Source organism: Centruroides sculpturatus, unplaced genomic scaffold (genome assembly GCF_000671375.1).
Source record: "Centruroides sculpturatus isolate CEXI.00-Female unplaced genomic scaffold, Cexi_2.0 scaffold54, whole genome shotgun sequence".
NCBI classification, from domain to species: domain Eukaryota; kingdom Metazoa; phylum Arthropoda; class Arachnida; order Scorpiones; family Buthidae; genus Centruroides; species Centruroides sculpturatus.
This window is the reverse complement of record NW_019384340.1, coordinates 1,158,026-1,177,627: the sequence shown is the minus strand read 5'-3', so window position 1 is coordinate 1,177,627 and position 19,602 is coordinate 1,158,026. Positions and strand designations below refer to the sequence as shown.

The window sequence follows — 19,602 nt, the reverse complement described above, 5'->3', positions numbered from 1 at the left end:
CCAGTTTCTCGTAGAATCTTCCCAAGAGGCGCCTTCTTCCCTTGACAGATCGACCAATTGTTGCGTTGCCTTATTCCATCAATTTAATCCATAGTTTAAAAATATTATTTATATAACTGATATGTGCTTCATTTTATATACCGTATATCGATTAATTAAAATATTTTTCTTATTGTTAATTGAAAACATTTTGAAGATCAGTTTTCATATCTAATTAAATTAAACAAGTCTATTGATTAGCGCAGTATTTTTGGATTTTTTTCCCTCCCTACGAGCAGTAAGAAAGCCTTTATTCCATACCCACCACGGGTTCGGTCAAATCCACAGTGTGTGCGATAGGGCGAGGAGAGACGGGACCCGACATATCGGGACATAACGTCCATAAACATTTTATCTTTATTAAAAAATATTGAATTAGACAGTAAAATCCAACGAATGTACTTAATACAAGCATTTAAAAATACTGTAATCGAAAGAAAAAGTTGCCCAACAGAGGCACAATAAGGTGAAGGAAAGACATTAAATATATTTCCGATCAATCATGTAATGGATTCTGTTTCATTTAACTGTTTTTTCTTTGGAAGGATATTAAGTTCAGGCTACAGCCTATCATTCTTACAAATTAAACTAATTCATTTACAAGAATGGTTACATTGTAGTGGATTCGATAAACAAATAACTCCTTGAACTCCTTGCTTCGTGCTATGACCGTAAAATCGGCCAGATGCTTTAGCGTCGGGCCGATTTTACCGTCATAAATATGTGTTTATTGTAAACGTGTATTTACACCAATGATATTAGTCGCGTTATTAAACTCGGTGCATCATCTAGAATTGGTGTCAACAAGCCAGTTTCACTTGGTATTACGTTGCATCTTGTCAGATCGTCAGTTGCTTCATATCCAGAATCAGTCATACAACTTTAACCTAATTTCGAGATAGTCCGAACGTTGCGGACAACTAGCAAGTGTTGCTTTCTGTGTTCTAAAGCAGATGTAAGACTTTAAACTTATCATCAGCAGCCACCCTTCTGTCGATTCTCGCTGCGGTTTTCTGCATTCGTCGGCCTCAACTCGTAGCCCGCTCGCAATTTCCAATCGCGCACGCTATATTTTTTGCACAGTGCAAAACCGAGCGAAACCGCGCAGTCGAATTTGTGCAAAACACCGTTATTCGCAGCGAAGAAAATTGTGCAAAGCCGCAAATGTTAAATTATTTGCAGTCGAGCAGCCAGTGATTTTCCGTTACCCGAAACCTATAAACCACCAGTAAAATTTATTTAATGCGTTGAATTTTTCAGTCTTTCTTACAGCAGTTCGAAAGTTCAAGCGTAACCTGTTATAAGTCTTCAGTTTCGATTTCCCGCCGATGTACAGTACACTACTGGCGTTTCGTATTATAGAACGAGCTGTTAACGCGTGGCGCTTTATTAAAATACATTTTTCTTTTTTTGTTATAGCTATAGCACAGAAAGGGGCAGCGAGACTCTTTCCGGCTGTTTGCGTGGTAGAAGTTACTATATGTACAGCTTCAGACATCGCATATAATGAATCCCCCAAAACATTTGTTATAAATTATTAATTTTCTGTTCACTAAATAAAAAATTTTTATGTTTTAAACAGTTTTGTGTTGAAATATACCTAAACGAGATCTCAAGAAGGTAAGTAATTCGGGAATCTTTTGATGTCTGGTAAACTCTGGCTGTATATCGAGTATAATATTAGCAAAGTGCGGAAAACATATACAGTGTATTTACAATTTATAAGAACACTAGCTTACCGGTCGCGCATTGCTGCGATCTCAGAAGAAAGGAAATTCAAGCAAACTCGTTATGATAAAATTAAATTTACATTTTATCATTTTCATTGAACCTTATTATTATTTTCATCGGGAAAACATTTCAAAGTGTCGTTTCAATTTTATTTATTTATTGGAGTGCTTTGTGGATACACGATATTTTTTGTTTTTCGTCTGGTGCGTACACGAATAAATCGGAAGGTTTTCCGACGCATGAGCCGCCACGTACAGTTGTCCAAGCGAGAAGCATGGATTCTTTAAATTTAGCCCACATACTCGCAGCGATTGTCAGAAGCGCGATATTCCCCATTTTTATATATTTTTTTTAATCCTTCATAATTTTGAATATTTAATTGCTCCTTCCTCTCTTCCTTGGTGTGTTGTGAAATTTCTGATAGTTGGATAATAAACCGTTGTATTGTAATTTGTCTTTTTAAATTATTTTGAGTTGATATTAAAATTTGAAAAAGGGGGATCCCTAGATCGGTAAAATAGGCGAATTTCCTTCTACAACTTCGGTTGTTGTTCATGATACAGTTAAGGCTTTAACAAAGTTCGAGCGATTACGTAATTACCAAAAAAAAGTTGAAATAAAGTGGTTAAACAAAAATTATAACAAATATCGTAAATAATAAATGCATATATAGAGATATTTTTTGGAAGGGGAAATGGTCTTCACAATTTGAAATCGATCGAACACACAGTGCTCGAATGCTCGTGTAAACGCGCGCCATCTATCGTAGGATAAATGCCAGAAACCTTCGCGGGAGTGTATTAAAAAAACTTCCCAAAGCTTCATGGCAATCGTACTATGCCACAAACCTTCGCCGGAGTATATTAAACAACTTCCCAAAGTTTCACGGCAATCGGATAAACGGTGTGGTAATGCATGAAGGACAGACAGACACACACACACACATACATTCATTTTTATATATATAGATATTAATTACAGGAAGATTTGACCGTCTGTTTTGAAAGTAGCGATTAACTTTGAAAAATGATTCAGTTCTCAGAGTTTTTTATTCACTTTCCGTGTTTATTTTTAATTGTTTACACGTGAAAATTTCAAAGTTATAATTATGGGTCGATGTTATTTATCTAACAAAGTAGGTAGGTTAAGCTCATGCCGTTCATTTACAGAAAAACTTGCGATATATTTAGACTATTTTGAAATTATAAACTAATAAAATTACTATATTTAGCATTCATATTGTATATATTTTAAATCCAATAATATACTGTAATTAAATAAATAATATATTTATAATTAATTACTTAATAATGAAATTAATACAAGGTAACTCTTTGCAAAAGATATCTCAACTAGGATATTATTTCTCTATTTTATTTAAAAGATATATTTATTCATTTTTCCAGAGGGATTACCGACAATAGAAATATAGACAAAGGTCATATATAGGGCTAGTTTTAACATTCTGCGAACCTAGGCAATCTTCTAGGGGTGCCAAGAAACGTGTGTGCTTGCTTTACTCATAGACAAAGAGAAGATAGATCGTTAATTAGTGTAAAATAATAAAAAAAATTTAAATGTCCATAATGATATTATTTTAAAAAATATGTGTGTGTGTGTAAGTAGTGTGTTTTACAAATTGTGAAAATAAGTTCCACCCCAATATATATATAGGCCTATACACACAGTGGAACCTCTATATTCGTCAATAATCTGTTCCCATGGACCTAACGAATATAGAATATGACGAATATAGAAACAATTTTTCTCATAATAAATAATTGGTATTCAATTAATCCGTTCCCATCCTGAAGAAAAAAAAAAGTACAAGAATAAAAATTATATTGTTTGTAAAACTTTACTGTATTTATTTAGTACAATAACGATATAGTGGTAGAAGGGGAAGAACAGTATTATTGTTTAGAAGAAGACATATCAATTTAAACATTAGGCAATTCCAATTATGATGATGGGGTCTGTTTTGCCGATGATTTAGTAGCACTCGATTTATTCAGTCTGCTTTGTGCTGTGGTCGTGTGTGTTGTTGAGTTATTAAAAATAATCAATGCGAGAAACAAAGTTCCAATCGCTCTAAAGTGGCACCCAAATGTTTCTATAATCAACCAAAATATAAATACATTCAATGATAATGTAATTGCGTCAGAAAAGTTTTAAAAAGCAGACAAAAACACACAACACTGGACAAGTTCTTTATTAACTACAGCTAGCTAACACGGCTAGCTGATCAGCGCGGGTGTGCGATTATAGTGCCAATTCCGGTGTTGGAAATTACAGAATTACAGACGACGAATACAGAAACTACTGACAAACGTGAAAAAATAAAAATGTCATCAAAATGTGACGAATATCGAATATTACGAAATACGGAGGTTTCACTGTATATAAATATGTATATTGGGGTGGAGCTTATTTTCACAATTTGTAAATGTGAATCTCCTACCCTCTATCCTGTATTTCCGTTCCAATATATATAGAAAACATTCGTACCAAAAATATACTCCATTAGTGAATATTTACTGGTAGCTCAATGTCACTGAAGTTTTTATAGGTTCCAAATAGTATGGATGGACATATGGCAATCACAAGCTTCAACCACAATGTATCCATTTTAGTACAACAGTTTGTAAAACTGTAGTTGGTCGTCTCAATAAATAAACCATTAAATTAATCACACATGCTACATGACATTTCCACAGAATTAATTTAATAATAATAAAACTGGTGATCTTTATTTTGCTGCAAATGTTTTTCCCCGTTTCTGGTTGAGACTGACTCACAAGTCAGTGACTCATACTGCTTACATCAGCACCTATTGGCTATTTGGCTCGTATGGACAAGTTCAGAAACGTTGCAGAAGAACTGCTGATATCATCAGATGCATAGACTATATAATCCAGAAACTGCTCAAGCAAATCACATAATACATTTTTGTTCATTTCGGCAAAGTTATTAAATAATAATATAATAAATATGGCGGCGGCAGCAACTAGATCTAAAATTGAAGTGTACCTCCTTGATTCAACAGTAACTGAATTATAAAGTCAACACACCTTAACGTTTTCAACCCATTCCATGGGCCATCATCAGGTTCAAGACGTTCGAATCAATGGCTTTTCGAATACCCTGTCTCAGTATTAACGTGTTTTGACTTTATAAAGTTAAAGAATCTGAGTGTGAATAGGAGAATAACTGAATTAACTGGCAATAAGTTGCCATCCTTACGTCATGGTCCTTACCTCTTGGTTTGTTTTTACATCTCTATCTTCAACTGAAACAAACTATCAGACAGACATCGGCTGTTACAGTCGAAAAGCTGACAATATTTTATGAAATGGCAAGGATGCCAATGACGGATCCAAGAAACTGCGTAACTAAACTAGAACGAACATTTGAAGAATGGCGTTTGCTAAAGAAAAACAAGGGGCGACAATCTGTAACACAGCAAACAAATGATGCTAAATTTATTAGTAAACTAGATGAACTTTTTGACATTTCTCATCTTAGAGCAGTCGAAATGTTAAAAATTCCACAGGATCATAAGTTCTTGTTAGCTCAGCGTGAAAAAGGACGTAAAGGGTCAATGGTAAGTTTGAATGCAAAATTAGCTGCGAAGGAGAAACAATCAGCACAAAGACAGGAACAGATGCTTAATATATCAAGTTCAAATTTCTTCTGTAGTAATTTGAGACCAATTGGAATAGTACTGGAGGGTAGGACCACAAAAAAGTAAGCGATTTATTTTTTCCCCATTTTAATTAAGCACCACCCTAATATATATATATATATATATATATATATACAAATGTATAGGAGCACTTAAAATTTCTTTGCCTAGGAGCAATCAAATACTCTGTTTTGCCACATATCAAGTAGTAAGATGAAAGATTAAAACATTAATATATACCAGGTCTTGCTTAAGTCACAGTTCTCATTGTTATTATTGGTTAGCGAGATTGAGCAGATTACAGTAGACCCCCCTATAACACTATTGATAATTTCGTATTATATGAATTCCATGTTGTACGAGTCACTTAGATTTTACAAATATGTGTGCCGGGCTGTGAACGGCTCATGTTTATAGGGGGGTCTACTATATAAGCTGGCCGAATTCACGATGGTTATGAAAAACGGTCCTTTCTGTGTCCACAGGACGAAAAGAATAAAAAAGTAAAGGCTTGAATTAACTTTACAACTTACTGAGAAACACTCACGTATTAGAAATAAGAACAGTACATACACAAATGGGGAAATGAAATTAAGAAAAAGCTAATTATTCTCGCGCGAAAATAGAATTTCAATTATTCGAATATAAAGCGATATTAATCGGCTTTTCCGTAAATAGTAATACTTTATGACGCCATTGTTTAATATTGTACGGTGGATAACGATACGAGCGCATCAGACCGCTGGTTAATTAATGTCATTATTTCGATTTTAAATAATGACTAAATACTTTTTGAATATGTAAAGAGTATTTTTTGTAGAGTTTATTAAATATATGAAGATTACTGGTTAAATTAATTAACTTACGTCGAGAAAATACAGACTATGATAATTCACTAACATACAAACGCAAATGAAACTATAATCGGAATAAATAATAAACACTTCTGATTTAGAATTAACACTTGTACGTAGATAATTAATATTTAAATTGAATTAGTTTTATTAAAATTTGAAAAAATAAGAAAAATTATTATTTGACTCTTTGACATTTTACGATACGAGAGGGCATTGGAAAGAATCATATGACGTTAATTAGTATGAGAATTTTCTAGATGACATTTTAAAGTTAATTATAAAAGGCATTCCGTATTCGAAATTAATTAAAATAAGCTTAAATAGAAGAATAGGTAAAGAAGTGGCGGAAATTTAAGAGTGGTTTGACATGAAAGAGAAAAGATGATGGAACCAAGTGACGTCCCAAAATCGTCTCAAGATGATGCGCCTTTCTGGTTGAAATTTGTCGTTAGATTTTTGGGAAGTGCTGGATCTTTAAGTAAGATGTTTAAATGTTTCGTTTAATATTAAATCATCTCATCTGTACGAATGGCTTACGCTATTTATATCTTGTAACCTTGTGTCTATATTACAACATGTTACCTTTACGACATGTTGTAATATACGACATTCAAAAATGATTTTATCTCCTGTATATTCGTGAATATACAGGTAAAGTATACATAGGTATGTAGACACATTTGTTAAAATAGATGAGTTTGTCAAAAAAGTTATTTAAATTTGATTTTGGGAAAAGAAAGTAATTTTACTTTCCTTTTTTCCAATAACTTTATTTCACAAATATTAAAAAATAAATATCCCCTTTAATTTACTCGCTGGTCTGAAATTTGAGCTTAAAATTTCTAGACGGGTCGAAGGAAATCCAGTCCCGAAATAAAGTCGTGGAAGAATTAGATCGAGTAGCGTGTACCTGTATGTTTAGCACGCTTATCTGTTATGCATTAAATGACGATGACCTACAGACAAACTGATAAATTAGGGTGTTTGTTTAGTGCGTAAATAAAGTATACGCGTAATGACCTTGATATGTTAAAATAAAAAATTCTTGAATGCAGGCGTATTATAAAACTTCTAATTTGGTATTTAGTAACTATTCGTTATTGAGTGTTTTTATGTGCAATTTTGTTTGTTAGAAGAATTTCTAAAATGCACGATTCTTCCAAGTATTTTCAGATTAAATAGTTATGTTTTGATTTTCTGAAGATAATGTGCGAGTATAAAATTTAATAAACAGTTTTTCACGGTGAAATGAATTGCTGGTGAACCTTAATATATGTGGTTAATTGGTTATGCAAGTATATTACATGTATCAAAGTAATACATATTTACTATATTTTCTATTGATTGTTAACTTCATTTGTGAATTAAATCATTATGGAGTGTCTGAAATTGTAATTTTTATATTAATGTGTGCTTGGGTGGGTTAAAAGTATAAAAAATGAAGAAATCAAATTAAAAAGAAAATGTTTTTATTGAATTATTATGGTAATTAAAGGTTTTAGACAAAGTACAGTATAGTGATACACAAAAAATGAAAACAAATCAAAGAAAATAACATTAAAATTTGGTCGTAGAGTTTAAATCTGGGGTTTCCGACCTTTCTAGTGTATTGATCCCTTTTAAGAAAAATTTTTTCTGTTGTGACTCCCTTTAAATGCATATGCACACAATTAAAAAATTTTTTTTTTACAATTGGAGAGTTTCAAAAATGATAAACATATTTTCAAGAATTTTCAATTAAGTGATTGTATTAAACAATATTAAAATATTAAATAGGCACGTACAATGTGTATCTAATTTGCTCATTGACCCTATTGGTAAGTCCTGGTTTAGATTAACTACTAAAGTATCTCAAAAGAAGGAAAACATAAAGTAAAATATTTTTTAAAATCAAGTAAAATATTTATATAGCACAGTTGTTACCTTCTATTTTCTTTTGTAGAATTTTCTGTAAAACATGAATTAAAGTAGAAATATTTTCACATTTAATGTAATTTCTGTAAATAGAAATTAAACTTACCTGAAACCCACTGCACTAAATAAAGCTCATTTTTCCCTATTAACAGTAAGCAGGAGTGGGGGGAGAAGAGAGCTGTTTAATTCTTTTTACCTCTATCCTTAATGTTTTACTTTTTTGTTTCTATATTATCTACTTGGACCTTATTTATAAATAGGATTTATTATACTGGTGTAGTTCTGATTAGCAGAGAGAGAAAGTCTTAGTCAAAACAAAATATCTTTATTTTCACCTGGTGAAAATTATATCTTTATTTTGACTTTTGACTAAGACTTCTGCTCTCTTTCCAAGTAGATCTGTTTAATGTTGTTATCTTTGAGTTCTGTTGAGTTGGCAATGTTGAACCTTCTTCAGAACAGACTTGTATTAACTAAAACTGGCACTATTCAAAACCACATTTTGAGAGTTGTACTTAATCTGATGAAATGTAGAGATTTTATTTATAGCTTTATTAAAAAAGATTCAGGAAATTACTCATAACTCCATATTAGATATTTTGTTTTATTCTTTGATGTTGCAGTTGCTTTGATTCCTTGAAGGCATAGATTATACTTTAATCATAAAACATTTTGGAAGTTTTATGACTATTTAGAACTATTACCGATAAACAAAAACCACATGTTAAGAATTAATAAGTGATTTTCAACTGTACTCAATTCTCATTTAGTACCGATATCCAATTGTATTGGCATGAATCCGTATTAAGCTGATTAGAACAGATATTTGGTTTCGATCTTGGCCTGGAGCCAGGAAGCGATAACATGCCATATCCAAATTTCCGTGTCCCCTTCTTGGTGCCTTTGGTGTTACGGGTGTCGTTATGTTGCCGTTTGAAATACAACAAATTATTCTTTTTACAATGAATCTGTTTGGAATTAAACAAATTTTATATATCAAATTTAAACAATTATTAATTACAGAATTTTATTTAAAAGTGTTGCTTGATCAGAATCTGATGTTGATCACTAAAAGTGATTTGAAAACATTTATTTTGAATTTATATAATTGCTGATATGAAATTAAGTAGTTTCTGTTAAATCCTTAGTATTAAAACAAAAACATCAGAGATGTTTTTGTTTGGATAGCAATTGTTTTTGTTTAATAATTGTATTATTTCATCAAGATCGGTTGTCGCTTGGCAACCATTGACCAACGCACCACTAATGAAATGTGTTGCCAACTGAATGCTTTCAATATTCATTTCAGTTGGCACTGACTGAACACATCTCTGACCAATGTGCCACTGACTGATGCTTTCGATATGCCATTTAGAAAAATCATTAAGAATTTTAATTTGCATAAATTTAAGCTTTTGTAATTCTGAGCAAGGTTTTGAATAGATTCATTTGTTTCCATGCAATTTTATCTTTTATAAGCATAAAATTAAGATGTAAAACTGTGTTAGTTTATCGGGAAACACCCATAAACTTTGACCTATTGACCTGGAAGTTTCACGAGCACTTCAGTGATAATGAGAAAGGCTTAAGTTTGAAATGTTTCTCTGTGATTTATTTGCAGTTCTGGATACAGCTTTTTAAGCAATTTTTGCACTTTTCAGTTGCTTATATTTCAGCAACCACTTTATAGAAAATTTTGAAATTTCTGCACACTACTTAGAAAAACTAATTGTTTCGAATGAGATATTTGGAATTATTTTAGGTGTTTGGGCGTGGAGAAATTGACCCCCAAAAATCAGCAACTCAAAAGCTGGTAGTATATAAATACTGTCAGATTGTTCCAATATATTGTGACCTCTTTCTCTAATTTCCATTATGTTAACACTGCTGTTATTGGGGTACTTGTTAATTGAATCAAAATGTTCTCTGACTCAAAGATTTGTCAACCTTACATGAATCTCATGCAGAAAAATTCATTGTCCTCTTTGCTTAATTTGATTTTATAAATTCTGGGTTTTCTGCTTTCCTCTGCTAGTTCTTTGTCTGGTCTAACCATCTCTGTAATAGAGGTAATCTCCTGATCCCAATTTTTTTTTTGTGCAAAAGATACTTTCAGCTGCTATGGCTTTATCTGCAATTATGGTCACAGAGAAATAAGAGATGTAATTGTTCTATTTGACTGTTCCATATGTTTATCAGCTTAGTTTAGACAGGCTTTAACTAATTGTTGTATAAATTTCTTTGGGACACTGTTTATATGGCAGAACACACAATTAAAGATTTTTTCTTTCTAAACCATGGATAGGTAGAGTAAATACTGACTATTTGTATGCTATCATATGAAGGAATCAGTGCAATAAGGTACTATGCCACATAGTGAATGAGGCACTATGCTTCTGAGATATATTTGATAGTTTAAAAATTGTATAATTCTAAATTTTGGGAGTTAAATTCTCAAAATGCTTTCACTAGGAAGTTTTGGGTCTTATGTTGTTTTCTTTGTAAAAATTTTCCAGAATCATCTATGTAAAAGATCTGAATTATACATATATTTGATAACTAGGAATGTCTGGTGGTTAGCATCTTTATTGCACCAAGTGGTTGGACATTGGGTTTGGAAAGGTTTATGAATGAATGATACATACAAATTTGTTTTGAATAAGTATACTTTCTAATTTAACATTGAATTGAAATATGATATTGTTAATATCAGCAAATCTAATGTATTGATAAACATTATGAGTAATTAAAGAGCACAGTAAAATGGTAGTACAGCAGTTTATTTTTGTCAAGCACTAATCATCATTATAAAGTCCATCCACATTTTCAGATTGATATTCACCTGTAGTAAGTTATCTTGAATAACCAGATTTTTGTAAAATTTATAATGTGCTGGTGGAATCTATTCCAGAAGTGACATTAAATCTTCAAATTTTTGACTGTCTGTAGGGCTATATGGACTTATGATGAATATTTAAGTTGTAAATTACAAATTGAAATTTATGAACAAGGATGATCTTGTTTCTTGAGAGTGCATTGTGTGAACAATGACAATTCATACTGGTAAGTGTGACCAGTTTGTAGAATGACTAATACCTTTTGAATCAATCAGAAACACAGAGGCACTTGAACACTAGAAAGGTTACGAAATTATTACAAAAGTTGCTTCTAGCCCTTGATGTAATTATATTAATTAAATTGTCCACAACTGTGAGGCAGATAATAGTGAGGGCTTATCAGACCATCATTAGTCTGATAAGACCTCACTATTATCTGCCTCACGGTTGTGGATAATTTAATTAATATAACTAGAAAGGTTGTTTTGAATCTGATAGTTTTTTGAGTATTGAATTACTCAGTGAACTAATGTTTTTCATTCTCAGAGTCAGATATAATATAATCTGGGTCATTTACACTATCATCAGTACAGCTACTCACTTCCATTTCAGTTAATTTAGTTTTTGGAAAACTGTTTTCTCCTTCCACGTGAACTCTCATCAGAACTATCTATTGACAGAAAGTACTCATTATTATTCTGCATATTTTGTATGAATATCAATTTTCACAAAAGTGAGGATTAATGCCTTATTGCATGGAGTCCTTCAAGTCATTGGAATACCAATTAATACAGGAGTTAATGCAACCTGGCCTTCTGTACACTTTAGTACAATATTATGCATTTGCAACAAAAGCTGTTGTCTAGAAAGTTCATTTCTGATGAACTGATTTGTTCTATTTGTAATTGGAGTATTTGGTTAAAATAACTAGTAGGGTGTGCAACTTAAGTTCCATAGTAATGGTTAGTACTTGTGTTTACTCTAAAACTGTTATAAGCAACCAATCATTTTGAGTTTCCCCCAACATCAACCCTTAAAGTAGTTTCATCCATTCTTATTTATCATAAAGTTTGCAAAATAGTCTAATAAAATAACACCTCCATATAATGTGTGTATATTGTTGTATGGGAAAGTTAAGAGACATTCTCACATAAATTTAAAAAATACAAAAACTTTGTTTTAAGGATTGGTAATAGTGACCACTTGAAAAACAATTTTTTAATAGTTATCTACATGCAGCTTTGTAGAATGCCTAAAAAGTATTTTTCTATTTTCAACTTTTTTTGATATATGAGGGCTATTTTTTAAATAAGGTCCGTTTGTGAATGAGAATGACGTGCGATTGTAACAGTGTGCATGAGCATCTGCTTTCAGCATGCTTTGCATGTGTTTAGATGCCATTTGCAGCCATATCGTCTGTCTGTGTGCTTTATTATAAGCAATTACAGACTGTATACTTATTAGATGATAAACCAAGAACATTACTTGAATAGCTCTTTATGAACTTGAAATTACATTGATTTTCTAGACTTTGTAATAAAATTTTAATTACAGTGGTACCTCAGGTTACGAACGCCCCAGCATACGAAATTTTCAGGATACGACATGAAATTCGAACATATTTTTGCTCCACGATACGAACAAAAACTCACCATACGACGTTACATTAGTTCGCATTTTTCATTTGTTTTTCTTACTACAGTTATTTTTTTAAATGTATTACTTGGCTTTAATTTGAGTATGTTTTTCGCATTGGAACGAATTATTTGGTTTTACATGTAATCGTATGGGAAAAGATGATCCACCTTACGACATTTTCATGATACGATCTCAGTTTCGGAACGGATTAATTTCGTATCCTGAGGTACCACTGTATAGATTTCTGCTAGGGTTTCTATATAAACCTGGACCTATTTATTTCTGTGTCTAATTTGAAAATTAAAGAATTTTGTAAAATGAGAATATTCCAATATAAATTGAAAATAGTAGCTTGCTTACTTTCTTTAGCTTGCTTCTTAAGAATTAGTATAAAACAAGTAATAATTTTATCTAGATGATATACATTTTTACTATTGATAAATTATTATTACACGAAAACAAGGATAATTTTTTTTAGCAGTAAAAAGTGGATTTCATATTAAAAACCGAGTATTTTTGTAAATTTATTGAAATATAAAATTACAAATCCAATTTAAATAAAAGTCAGTTGTTGTTGTTGTTCTTTTGTTTCTACATTTTAGTATTAGATATAAATTATTTTGACAAAATTTGATGTTGAGAACTTATCTGAAATGATGCTTACTGTCTTAGTGATAGTAAGCATCATTTCAGATAAAAAAGAATGCAAATAAATATTTGAGAATTAGAATAATTATCTTACATAACAAGAAATAATTTTATACATGCCCTTTGCCTTTCTAGAGCAGAATATATTTATTTTGACCTTGATTAAATATATCTTATCAACATGTAATGGTCTGAAAGAATTTAAAATGAATAGTTTCTAAATTGGTCATCTTGATTTTTTTTTCTTTTTAGCAGATGAGATTTATCATGTGTTAATCAAGTGAATCTATATCTGTAAAAATTTATAAAATTTTGGATTCATGTGTGTCATGAATGATCAATAGTTATTCTAAATTGAGTCACAGCTTTAATTATATATTTTTTTTATATAATTGTGAATATTGATTTTTTTAAGTTCAAAAATGTTTTCAAGAAAATTGTGTGTGGGGTTTTTTTTTCTATAAAATTATGTATTTTCTCTTTCTTGGAAATTCACTTTTGGAATTTCTGTCTGTAAAAAAAATAAATTTTAAAGATTTTTACGTTTTGTAAATATAGGATCATTATGAATAATTTGACATTTTTAAATAAATTCAAAAAATTTTTAGTTATTTATAATTAACTACTGATATTATTGTATTAAACTGATATGTAACAATAAATAGTCACTTCTCTGATTTTCTTATTATTTATAAGTATGGTGACGACTTGGAAAAGGCCTTCGACCACATACCCTACCAGCTCATTTGGTATGCACTCCACGACCACAGAGTGTCTGAGGACCTTGTCAGCTGGGTTAGAATGCTGTACACAGATACCAGCATCTGAATGAGGTGTGCGGCTGGTACATCTGACAACCTCCCAGTGAATATTGACATTTATCAGGGCTCTGCACTGTTGTCACTGCTATTCATTCTCATCATGGACACTATCACAAAGAATATACAGAACGATGTGCCTTGGACACTGCTTTATGCCGACAACATTATGCTTGCAACCACCACTCGAAAAGAGCTATAATGCCAGTTGCAGGCCTGGAGCAACTGTCTGAGCACCTTAACACAAAGAAGACCGAATATCTAGAAATTTTTCCAAATGTGGGCACAATCCAGGTCAACAATGATAACTTGTATAAAATGCACACTTTTCACTACCTCGGCTCAATCGTACAGAGTGACGGAGACATTGATGATGAGGTACGAACAAGGGTGAATGCGACATGGCTACGATGGAGAGAAGTCACTTGTGTTTTGTGCAACAAAAAGATGCCCATGTATCTAAAATCAAAAATCCACCGGACTGTGGTATGACCCATCACTCTCTATAGTTTTGAATGTTGGCCATCAATGAGAGCAGCTGAATGGCATCTCCATTCCATGGAGATGCGCATGGCTTGCAGGAAACTTGATGTATCCCTCACCATATCACCATTGACATGATACGCCAACAATTCGGCATCGCGCTTATTGAGGCAAAAATGAGAGAGAGATGCCTGCACTAGTTTGGCCACATCTGACAATCAGACCCGGATACAGTTACCAACATTGCCTACCACCTAGAGGTGAATGGCCAATGGCCACACAGAAGACCAAAGCAATGATGACAAGATACTATCAATGCAGACCTAAGTGCTCTACACCTGAACCCAGATGATGCACTCGATTAAATAAACTGGTATTCGAAGATCTGAATAGTTGACCCTACATCTGTGGGACAATGCTAAGAACAACAACAATGGTGACAGCGTTGGTCATAAATCCAAAAGTTGCCACCAGGAACTTAACGACACCAAGAACTCTGAACTTAATGGACCTGGCAACCTGTCCCAAAGACCTCGCTTTTGATTTGAACCTCACTCTGTGTACATGTGTCTTTGATTCTACATTAAACTGTAACTATTGCACTGTAGCTCATGAGATCTAAGCAATTAAAGATTAAGTTATTAATTTTCTTATTTAGTTTGTATTGTAAGGTAATTATTTACAAACTAGCGCTACAAACTGGTGACCCAAACATGATGTGCGTAGCTCTATAACTGGTGAAGGAATTCTACAGTATGCCAGGAAAATGTCATCCATTCGCATCAGATGCAAATGTCAGACTTTCATCTCCCTTAGAACCATTACTCATTTATCTAGCCCTTCAAAAAGTGTAACCACAGACATTTTTCGTTGACAGTTGACTGATCAACAGAAAAATGCCATCTATCTTTGTTCTCTTGCCACGTGCTGAACTGTGCGCGTAACACATCATTTACTTATACCCGCTTTTGCACTGCCTCAGTTAGCTACACTCAAATCATGACTGAGGCAGAAAATCATGATGATCACCCTCATATAGCAGGCATTGCAATCAGACTCCCATTGTTTTGGAAGAACAACCCTAGCTTACGGTTTGTGCAACTAGAAGTGCAATTCTCCATCACAAACATAATCATTGATGGCGCAAAATTCAAACATGTTGTTGTGGCTGTAGAGCCTAAAATCTTAAATTTGGTACATGATTTAATACTGAACCCATCCAACCACAATAAATTTGCTACCCTAAAGGCTAGTTTCATAGACATCTACTCAGAAAGTGAGTCTTCCAAAATCTGAACATTACTTCAAGGATTGGAACTGGGAGACTAACATCCATCCTTCTTGTTAATGTGGATGTGCGATTTAGCTGGTAACCACTTTAGCAAAAGATCTTTTAAAATCTCTCAGGCTTTTGAGGTTACCACACAATATATAAGTTGTCTTAGCCGCATTGAATGGAAAACTTCAACAACTGGCCGCTATTGCTGACAAGATCATGGAATTGGTCCTCCCTGCACATATCCATATGGTCGAATGTGATCCAGCCGCAATCTCAACCTTGGAGAACCACGTTTCAAAATTAACCAAACAGGTTAAAAATCTTGCTGCATCAATCAACAACCCATGCCGCTCCTTCAAATGCTCCAAATACCCCCATAACAACATAAGGTGCTGCAGTAAGTCAGTCAAATGAACAGCACAGCAGCTCTTACAACAGCATGTGTTTTTATCATACCAGCTTTGGTGTGCAGGCGAAAAAATGTAAAGCCCCTTGCTCCTTTCAACCGGTGGAAAACTGACTGGGCGGGTACTTACAGCCAGAAGTTGCATCCACCACATCGACGTAATCACTGGCTGATCCTGCTACCAAATTCCTTAGACATTGGCACCGACATCTATGTGATTCCAAAAAGGATTCAGGTTTGATTGGATAAGGGATCTATGTGATCCCTTATCCAATCAAACCTGAGAAGCTAGTCTTGTTTGCCACAAATGGAATGCCTATACCAACTTACAGAATGAAATTATTAACACTCAACTTTAACTTAAAGCAGAGTTTTTTATGACCATTTGTAATAGCAGACGTGACTCAATCCATCATAGGAATCGACTTTTTGACAAAATTCAACCTACTTGTGTCTGTCGGAAATAAGCAACTAATCGATGGAGTCACACAGATTGAGTCTCCTGGTTGCTGGCAGAACCAGCCTACAACCTTCACTAATATCACTGCGGTGACCAATTACTCCCCTTACCATTGTATTTTGGCTGAGTTCACGACCATTATGAATTTGTTGATAATTTCCAAAACCAACCATCCATCTTCCACCTTATTGAGACAAAATGGCCACCTGTTTTCTCGAAATATAGACAGTTGCTACCTGATATGCTCTGCTTAGCACTTGAAGAATTGAAATTCTTCATGTCCCAGGGCATCATCAGGTCATCCAAAAGCCTCTGGGCCAGCCCACTAAATATGGTCAAGAAGGCAAATGGCCAGTGGCGACCATGTGGTGACTATCGCCGTCTCAATGCCATAACCATCCCCAATCGCTATGTTGTCCCTCAAGACTGCACTCAACTCCTTGAAAACAAAACCATCTTCTCCACTCTTGATCTAACCTGTGCCTATCATCAGATACCACTCTTCCTCGAGAACATTCCAAAAACTGCCATCATAACCCTGTTTGGCTTGTTTGAACACGTCTATATGCCTTTTGGCCTACAAAACACTGGTCAAACATTTCAGCAGTATATCCATCAGATCCTACATGGCCTTGACTTCTGCATCCCCTATTTCAATGACATATTGGTCGTGTTCAATGATGCAGATGAACACACAGACCATCTCTGCCAAATGTTCCTCTGGTTGCAAGACTATGGCCTAAAATTATATGGAAAATCTGCGGTTCCGTTTCTTGGCTGCATGATCACGTCGTCAGTCGTAAAGCCTCTGCCATCAAAAATGAAGGCCATCAGCAATTTTCCTCAACCTAAAACCATTGCTGAACTCCATCACTTCTTAGCCATGCTCAATTTTTATAGACTTTCTGCCAAATGCAGCCCAAACTTAGGCCCCACTACTCCGAGTTCCTAAGGATTCCAATAAAAATGATAAAGGCATCATCTCCTGGAATGAATCTGCTCTAAAGTCCTTCAATCAATGTAAAGCAGATCTCTCAAATGCAATGACCCTTGCATATTATTTATGAAATGAGTCTTCTTTAATGGTAGATGCATCTAATGTCACCATTGGTGCTGTATTCCAAACCTACACTTCAGAATGACCTTGCCCACTAGCCTTCTTATCGCAGAAGCTAACTCCTGCCGAAATAGAGTACAGTACCTATGACACAGAGCTGCTCGCTATATACTCTGTGATGAAACACTTCCACCACACCATTGAAGGTCAGAACTTTGTCATCTTTATGGACCCTCTTACTCACCTACGTGTTTCACCAGAAAGCAGAAACTTGCTCTCCATGTTGGCTGTGACATCTGTTACATTGCACAGTTCAGCACTAACGTCAGGCACATCACCGGCTCGAACAACGTTGTGGCAGACACCCTTTCTCAGATCAACGAGATTAGACTTCCTGTTACCACCATAGCAGAAGCTCAAGCTAATGACAATGAGCTACCTGCACTCCTCACAGACAACAAAATATCACTCCCGCTACAATCACTTCAAATCAGCCCATCACTACAACTATATTGTGACACAAAGGACAACAAGGTTTGCCCTATATACCTCTCCAATTTTGTCATCAAATCTCTTCCATGCACAATTTGGCCCACCCAGTAATTTGTGCCACGAGACTTCTAGTCCAAGAACATTTTGTGTGGCCTTTGATGCAGAAGGACTTTGCTAACTGGACACTAATCTATAACTGCATTCCTGGACCCCATCCTTATTCTATCCCCTTGAGAAGCAAACGTATCAATGATGTTTTTTCTAATTGGTGGATTGGTCATGGCAGTACATTAACTGGTCACTAAGATTTCCAGACCTAATCCTATTTGATTTGTATTTATGGGATTAGATGAGTGAAGTTTACAAAAGACAAGTGAATACACAAGGTGAGCTGCTTGATTTGAATAATGGATGCTGTTCTTTGTATATAGGAACATCAAGATTAACTCAATAAGCAACATATGTTCTCAGACAAATTACAAGGTGCATTGATGTTGAGAATGAAAATTTTTGAAAATTTATTATAAAACTGTAACAAATTTATCACTTCAACAATAAATTTTAGAAACCATATATAATCTCTTATCTTTCTTATCTCAATAGTTTTGCAATTGTATATTAAAATAGTTTTATCTCTGAAAAATTCAGAGAGAAAACTTAGTGATATATTACCAACATACATTGTATGAAACATATTTTATTAAATTATTGTCATATTAAGAATCACTAATAAAAAAAAGGAAGTGAATCAGTTTATTTTAGGCACACTTTGATAAAGATTTACTGATCAGTTCCAACATAATTTTATCTATCTCAAAGTTATGAATTATTAATGCTTTAATGCAATATTTTTTTTTACAATATAAGATAGTGGCTGCATTAGTTTTTCTAGGTCACACACCACTATGTGCTTACTATAGTTAAAAATTTAATGCAATACTTAATATACTGTGATTTTCATTTTGGTTTTCCTATTGGAAGTTATTTGTATGTATGTGTGTATATACAGGTATACCTTACCTTACGTCGGTAATTGGTTCCAGGAGAGGTGACGTAAGTCGAATTTACTTGTCTCCAAATCTACTTGTCACTAGGCTAAACCATAAATTACCACTCCTGGTTCTGTATTTTATTTATTAATGCATTTTTAATAATATATGGTTAATAAGGATCTATTTTAAGCTTATAAACAAATAAATTTTAGTTTTTAATATAGTACAGAAAAAAGTAATCTAAATTTACGAATGCATGTACTGTA

The 19,602-nt window shown here is 33.6% G+C and overlaps 1 protein-coding gene across 1 annotated transcript in view; it reads left to right on the top strand.

The window, feature by feature from the left end:
* Positions 1-6,509: 6,509 nt before the first annotated feature.
* LOC111633976 (calcium channel flower-like) overlaps positions 6,510-19,602 on the top strand; it is a 19,490-nt gene continuing 6,397 nt past the window's right edge. Inside the window, exon 1 of the mRNA XM_023378645.1 lies at positions 6,510-6,790. Coding sequence (XP_023234413.1) covers positions 6,694-6,790 — 97 coding nt within the window. The 5' untranslated portion in view covers positions 6,510-6,693. The remainder of the gene's footprint in view (positions 6,791-19,602) is intronic.